We start from the raw sequence: 8,297 nt of genomic DNA, 5'->3' as shown, positions 1-8,297 counted from the left end.
TCCCCTCCGTCTTCCATGTCGATTCATCCTCCATTTTTTAAACCTCCATCTCTTCTTGGTCCCCCACCCCAGACCCGTTTCTTCCATTTTTCTAAAAAAAAAAATTTTGGGTCCCCCTAACACATAAAACTCGAAGAACGTAGGTCCCACATTCGAGTAGAGCTTCGTGTTATTGTTGATTCACACTTTCGGAGTCAAAATTTCAATCTTTTTGCTTTCCCAAAATTCTAAATCGAGGTATTTTTAAATCGAGGTATTATTTTCCCAAATAATAATGCATATTATTTGATTTGTATGTGTTCTATTTCGGTTCGTGTTTTTTTTTCGAAACTAGCATGTTAAATTTATCCGGATTTAATATTAGTGTTTTCTAAAAAAATATAAATTAGTAAAATAAATTTGTCTGTTAATATCCTGATTTATATATATGTATTTTCATGCCGTTTTGCATTTTATTTGCAATTAAATTTATTTGTTGTTTATGGTTAGTTTAGATTATTTTTTAGCGTAGTAAAATCCAGACCTTTTTAGCATAGTAAAACGTAGACCCTTATAGCGTAGTAATATTTAGAGCCTTGTAGCGTAGTAATGTGTAGTATTTTAGCTTAGAATTCCTTTTGTTTAAGTATCTTATACTGGTTGTTGAAATGCAAACTTTGCACAATTAAGTTAATAATTGTATAAAAATCCATATATATATATATATATATATATATATATATAATTTGTACAATTAAGTTATTAAAAAATATGAATTTAAATTATAATAAAAACACATAATGAGGATTATATAGGATTATTAGGATTGGGCGGATACAGCTCGACTATGCTTTGATCACGGCCTTGATTGAGCGGTGGCGACCGGAGATGCACACTTTTCATTTGCTCATCGGCGAGGCCACCATCACACTCCAGGACGCTGAGATTTTATATGGCCTGTCCGCTGATGGCTTGCTAGTTTTACTGCCTGCGACCATGAGATATTATTCGCGGCAGGCATATTGGGATATGCTGCACATGCTCATGGGTTTCATGCCGGAGGACGAGGCGGTAGCATCTGGGTCCAGTCGTATACAGTTGGTCCCCATTAGAGACCACCTGGTGCAGATCTACCATACTATCACCGATGAGCCAGCGGAGGTGGATGTACAGCGATATACGAGGTTGTTGTTGCTTCTTCTATTTGGGGGGGTCTTGTTCCCGAACACTTCGGGGAACCTAGTGAGCCTCCATTTTCTGCATCATATTGCCCGGTTCGAGGATACAGCTTTGTACAACTGGGGTGGTGTTGTCATCTCATATCTGTACAGGCAGATGTGCCGGGCTTGCATCGGCACACGGAGAGACTTTGGTGGCTTTCTGCCGCTTCTACAGGTGACAACATATTCAAATAATATGTCCATTAGTTACAATTCTACCTAGTTATAGTTAATCTTATACTTTACGTCAACTTTGTATGTTAGGTTTGGGTCTGGGAGCAATTTCTGCAGTTTCAGCCACCTCTACCACAGCTACCGGCTAATGTAGAAATTCCGCAACTCCCTCTAGCCTGTAGGTGGGTTATGCGTCGTACTCTTTCACGAGAGTATGATGCCCATCATAATCTCCCCCTCTGCAGGGATGTGTTGGATCTGCTGGAAGACGCACAGGTGAATATCTAACTGAACTTACTTATTATAGATTAACTTAGTGTTGTGCATACTAACGGTTTGTGTTCTTATTTGATAGTTCATCTGGAAGCGGTATAGAGATGAGGTGATAGGTACCCTGCCAGCGTATTGCACGTTCGGTCGACATATTTGGAGGGCTTCTGTCCCGCTCATATGCCTCGATATTGTCTGTTGACACTTAATTTTTGACCCTATTTGAATTTATTCCCATTTTTTCCACTTATCTCGTCAATACCTCACTTTCACTTTCCCTCGCCCCCACACCGGTCCCTCATCCCACTATTCCCATATTCCCATCCCACCTTCTTTTGTCCCCTATTTTTCCTTGTCCCCTCTCACTTTATCCATTTCCAACTCACCCATGTTACACTCCAACAACAAGACAACTTTTACCTCTCCTCTTTTTTCTCATTTCTTAAGCTTCTTCAACACACACACGGTCATAGGCAGCAAGGGGAGCTCCCCAACTCTCTCCTCTACCCATTTTTTCTCCAAATACACTCACCCTCCCAAAAACGCGGACAGAGTATACCTTCGATATATACTCGATATACCGTGGGTATACATGGGCAGAACACCCCCTCCCCAACGGATCTCCTTCTTTCTTCTCAAACTAGAAAACGATGACATTTTCACCATCAAGACCAGCCTTGAAGCTCCAGTAATTCAGCCATCAAAAATCCGTTCAAAACACATCAAAACAAGCTTGAAAATAGCTCCGTTTTTTAGTCAAAACGACCTCTAAAATAGCAGCAAAAAACCTGTTGCAAACAGCCATAAAATCCACCCCTGACACCACCCAAAATGAGCCAAAAGATCTGCTGAAATTGGCTAAAAAAATCGGAACAGATGCGTTTGGATTTTCGTCGCCGGTCGAAGTCGCTAGTCCAGGTTTCCGTTTGAGTCTCCTTCTAGTCCGTATGGTTTTGCTGGGCTTTATTTCATTTTGGAGTAACGATTGTTGAGCTGTATCCATTTCATGAAGAAGGTTGTCTTCTCAGTCTATTGATAGAATATTCATATCAAAGGTTCATTTCCTTTAAATTCTTGTTTGCATTAGATGAATGTTTCAGTTTTGATTTAGATCTGTTTAAATGTTTCATTATTATTTCTTTTGTTTCTATTTTGATTTATGTGTGTTTGATTAGAATTAGTTTCTCAAGTCACTAAATAATTAGTTTCTCACCTATGTTGTTAGATTAATATGTTTTGAGAAATCCATGTTAGACTTGAACGTAAATAAGTCATTATTTTAAAGGAAGTTCTTTTTTATAAAAAAAAAACAATTTTTATGTTAGCATTTTATTCCTTAGTTGATGTTATGTTTCTAGTGTTCAATTATTTTAATTTCTTGTTTCATGAAACAATATATGGCTTTAAGTTCAAAATTATTATAGTTATCTAATAAAAACTAAAAAATGGAGCCTTACGCTAAAGAAACTATGGTATATTAGAGCCATTGGATCTTTTAAATTTAAAGTGAGATGAATGAGATTTTGGGCTTTTAGATTTAATAAGACATAGCAAGGATTATGATCCGGGCTTAAATACAAACTGGGTAAAGAATAAAAATCTACACTATATCACTTTTACCACAATAATTCCATAACTCTCGGCTTTGCAATAATCTCAAAGTAGTTTAGAAAAAATAATTGTATATTCGTAGTTTGCTTTAGGCGCGATTAATAAATTATCGTGGTTATGGGAACGGTTCCCGTGGCATAGTTGCGATACCAAATCTCCTAAATTTGGGTGTGCATTTATGTGACCCAAATCCAAATCTCAACGGAGACGGGGGTGCCTAACACCTTCCCTCGGGTCAACAGAATTCCTTACCTAGAATTTCTGGTTCGCATACTTCATTTGGAAAGTCGAATATTTTCCTCGAATTGGGATTCAAGATAAACCGGTGACTTGGGACACCAAAAGCCAAACCTTTCCCAAGTGGCGACTCTGAATTAAATAAATAATCACATTTCGAATATTGTCACTTAGATTGGAAAAACTCCCTCGCGCATTTACCCCTCGAGGCGGGCGCACAAAAAGGAGGTGTGACAGCTCTGGCGACTCTGCTGGGGAAAATAACCCAGAACGTTTGTTCAGGGTTCAGAATTCGAGCTTAGAATAATTGTTATATTTGGCTTTATTATCTGATCTTTATTACATGTTTGAGCATAACGTGCTAAATGTTGTCTTTTACCGTTTTGATATTATCTGAACTGTATATAAACTGTGCCGAAACCCTTCTTTTCTTACCTCCGGGGAGGAGCTTGCCGGTCAAGACTCCCTATTCTGTTAGTGTCACACCCTGAAATAAGAAAGAGGCCGGACAAGTTACAAAGCCAGACGATCTCGCGGGTCCCCGGTACGTAGCGCCCTCCTCGACTCGAGTTGTCCGCTCGGGTACACAGTCTAGAACACATACCCAGGATAAACCTAGTATAACAAAACCTCATGCCGAATCCCTAGTAGGAACACTTATTTTCATCACGTTGCATTTGACATAGGGGACTCAACACAGGGGTTGGGTCCGTCTAGGACAAGCAACCCAAAATGAAAAGACCATCCTGCTGCATCCCGTTTGTTTTGCGCATTTATTTGCTTCAGATCTGCATGCTGACCGGTTTCTGAAATCAAAAAAAAAATTAAAGAAAAGAAAAATAGCAGCGTAGGGAGATAACTACTTATTTTTAGAAAAATAAAACCAATGTCCAAGGAGTGTTAAAACCTCGCCGAAATTTTCTTAAAAAAAGAAAAAAAATGAAAAAAAAATTTGTCTTTTAGTTTGATTTATTAAAAAAAACATATATAATACAAAAAAAAATATTTCCTTTAAATCACTCTCAAAATCCAAAAATATTTGTTTAAAAAAAAAGGAAAATTCAAAATTCAAAAAATATTTTTTCTTTTGTAGTATCTCTTTCATAAATTCAGACTAATAGTCCAAATACTTCTTTAGAAGATTTTTCGAAATTTCAAAAAAAACAAGAGTGAAAAGAAGTTAAAAGTCAAAGAAATAATATTTCTTTAGTCGTCGTCTCTTTTCAAAAAATAATAAAAAAATAAATAATAAAAAAAATCGAAATCCAAAAATATTTTCTCCTTTTCCTTGTAAGTATTTTATTCAAAAAAGGGGTTAGTTTATTTCCTCTACGCCTGATCGGACCGAACTAAGCGGGTCTGATTCTCACCGGATGTGAGATACGTAGGCAAACTTCATCGGTTCCGACCCCGATTTTAAAAAAATCCAAAAATATTTTTTTTAAGTTCCTTCTTTAGAAATCTTTCCTTAGAAAATGCAAATAAAAGGTTTTCTTTAAACTCAAAAAAAAAGGGGTTAGTTTCTTTCTTTCAAAGGTCTTTCATACGGAAAAATGAAATAATGAAAAACCAAGGTCCAAAATACGGGCTTCCTCCATTTTCAAGTATTCTTCCCAAAAAATCCAAAAAATCAAAATCATAAACTAAAATCCCAAAAAAATACTCTTTAGAAGTCTTTCTTTTGTAAATGTCCATAAAAATTTTTGAAAAGTCCAAAAATATTTTGCTTTTCTTTATAAGTACTTTTGTAAATAAAAAACAACAAAAAATAAAAAACTTTGAAATCCAAAATGTTTTCTTAAAAGTCCCTCTTTCGTAAATTAAGAGGCAACTTCCAAAACCCAAAATATTTTTTCTTTCTTCTTTAGAAAAACAGAAAACCAATGAAAATTCAAAAAAAATATTGTCCTTGTACTTTTAAAAATTCACAGAGTTCAAATCAAAAGCAAATGATTTTTTTTTTTTAAAATCTTTCTTTCAAAAAGCAAAACAAAAATCAAAATCAAAATAAAAAATCAAAAAATCAAAACTATTCCCTTTCTTATTTTAAACCATTTCTTTCAAAAATTACAAAAAAAAAAGAGTTAGCTTATTTACTCCATTCGCAGTCTTCACGAACTACGCTTGGTCTGATTCGTGCGGGGTCGCGATACGTAGGCAATCCTCATCGGATTCGACCGTAACCTTAAGAGAAAAGCAAAAAAAGGGGAAGCAAATAAAGGAAAAACAAAAAAAACAAAAGAGCGGAAGAAAATCAAAGAAAAAAAAGAGAAAAGCAGAAAATGAGAAAAAATAGAGGGAAAAAGAAAATGAGAAAAAAAAGCAAGGAAAACAAAAGAAAAGTCAGGATGACGCATGCAACCATAGCACTTGTCTCAAACTAACCGTTTGTTGCTGTCAAATTCCAGCTTAAATTTTAGAAACGGTGGTTGGTTGTGGTACACTGGCATCGCATCAATACTTCACCAGATCGAAAGGCCGTTTGGAAATGTCTACAGAAATGACTTTGCCCGCAGTTACTACATCTGAAGATAGCCCCATCTCAGGGATCCCGGCCTCGGAGTCCTCTGCAGCGGAAAAGAATAGAATCTTGCGTCTGAGGGTGATGGAGATGTGGGATGCATGGACAAACGGAAAAGAACCCCCGAGCACCATCCCTGGATTTCCCGAGTTATTCCCAAGGTCCACGGGTACTTCTAACGTTCCAATCAGTCCCCCGAATGTCCCGTTGGGGAAGCCTACTATATCTGCTCACTATGTGGGAGGCACTTCTGAGGTTCGCCCCCAGACATTCATACCTGGGACAGCTCCAAACATCTTCACTGCTCCACCATCTGCTGCTACAACACAGCCTGCAGTCCCGAGGCCTGTGTTTGATCCATCGGCCTTTACTTACCAAACTCCTACTTACCAGCCAGAACTTCCGCAATACCCCACATATGCCTATCCTCATCCACCACCATATGAGTTTACACCAGGACAAGACAAAACCCCTAAAGTCACAGAGAAAGATGAGTGGGCAAGAAAATGAGAAGCCTTGAACAGAGCTTAAAGAACATGCAAGGTTTGAGCGGGCAAAAGAGTGTCTCTTATACAGATCTGTGTATGTTCCCACATGTACACTTGCCGTCAGGGTTCAAAACACCAAAGTTTGAAAAGTATGACGGGCACGGCGACCGCATTGCTCATCTGAAGAAGTATTGCAATCAGTTACGGGGGGTCGGTGGCAAAAAAGAATTGTTGATGGCATATTTTGGGGAGAGCCTAATCGGCATCGCCTCAGAGTGGTATATGGATCAAGACATCTCACGTTGGCATATCTGGGATGATCTTGCCCAAGACTTTGTTCGACAGTTTCAATACAACATAGACATTGCGCCGGATAGGAACTCTCTGACAAATCTAAAGAAGAAACCCTCAGAAAATTTCAGAGAGTATGCAATTAAGTGGCGCGAACAAGCTTCAAGAGTGAAACCTTCAATGGATGAGATAGAAATGGTCACTGTCTTCCTGCAAGCCCAAGCGCCCGATTACTTTCAGAATATGATGTCGGCCATAGGAAAACCTTTTGCAGAGGCCATCAAAATTGGTGACATGGTAGAACACGGTTTGAAAACAGGTAGGATTTTGAATCAGGCAGCCATCAGAGCAACCTCCCAAGCCATCCAAGGCGGGTCTGGAGGAATGGCAAATAATAGGACAAGAGAAGAAACAACCATGACAGCATCAGGGGGAAGAAGATACCGGGCCCCTAGACCTGTGTTCTCTGAAATAACCCCTCAACACTACTATCCTCATTCTGATATGGTCTATGCTCCACCACTTTATGCGGTTATGAATGCTCAACCTTTCAGCCGACCGCAACCACATGCTAACAGAAATCAACCTCCATTCCAAAGAAACCAGCCTCCTCACCAAAACCACTATAATCCTCGACCTTCCCAGAATAACTTCCGTCCTCGGGAACCACTCAGGAGACCCAACTATACACCAATCGGTGAACCCTACTCCACCCTGTTCCCTAAGCTTGTCCAGATGAATTTGCTGCAGCCCATACCCCCAAACGAGCAAAACTCGGAATCACCATCATATCAGCAGGGTGTTAGGTGTGCATACCATTCAGGGGTAGAAGGGCACGATACAAACAACTGTTGTACATTGAAACAAGCGGTAGAGAACTTGTTAGAGCAAGGGAAAATTGTGTTGAAAGATGAGGATATCCCAAATGTGACCAATAATCTGCTGTCCGCTCACAACAACGGGCCGATAATCGGGATGATTTGTGAAGACAAAGAATTTGATCCGGCGCTTAAGGCCATAATTGCTATTGCTAATGCATAAGGGAAGCCCAAGGCAACCCCGAAGCAAGAAAAAGGGGAAAAGAAGAGTAAAATCACCGAGACTGAACCGGAAAAGAAAATTGATGTATCCAAGCAGGCCTATGTGGTATGGGGGACGATCAAACCACCTCGGCTGAATGAGCCAGTGGTTATTGGACGCATACCACATAAGCCAAAGTACAGTAAAGAGGAAGATGATGAGGTGTTCACGGCTGAAGAGAGTGAGGGAATACGTGAGGCAATGAGGAAAATGCTATGCGAAACACACATGGTCCAGCCAGGAGAGGGCACTAGCACCGTTGAGGTATCATACATGGGACCAAGCGCCAAGCTTCAAAACTGGAAGGCTACGCCATTCTTGATCGGGCGGGAGTCTTAGTAGACCTGTCCTGCCACTTTTTCTGCATCGTGAGCTATCCCAGGGTGTAACTCAGATGTTTTCTTTAGTTTCCTGTTTTTAATTCCT

At 39.2% G+C, this 8,297-nt stretch overlaps 1 protein-coding gene across 1 annotated transcript; it reads left to right on the top strand.

Moving 5' to 3' along the window:
* Positions 1–6,518: 6,518 nt before the first annotated feature.
* Positions 6,519–7,832, top strand: LOC138873096 (uncharacterized). Its single transcript, XM_070151533.1, has one exon. The coding sequence runs from the start codon at positions 6,519–6,521 to the stop codon at positions 7,830–7,832; it is 1,314 nt and encodes a 437-aa protein (XP_070007634.1).
* Positions 7,833–8,297: the final 465 nt, after the last annotated feature.

Source organism: Nicotiana sylvestris, chromosome 7, assembly GCF_000393655.2.
Source record: "Nicotiana sylvestris chromosome 7, ASM39365v2, whole genome shotgun sequence".
Lineage (NCBI taxonomy): Eukaryota > Viridiplantae > Streptophyta > Magnoliopsida > Solanales > Solanaceae > Nicotiana > Nicotiana sylvestris.
Note: the sequence above shows the minus strand (reverse complement) of the source record. Positions and strands in the feature narration are given on the sequence as shown.

Excerpts from the sequence above, each read along its gene's own strand:
- LOC138873096 (XM_070151533.1), top strand. The coding sequence starts at position 6,519 with ATGAGAAGCCTTGAACAGAGCTTAAAGAACATGCAAGGTTTGAGCGGG.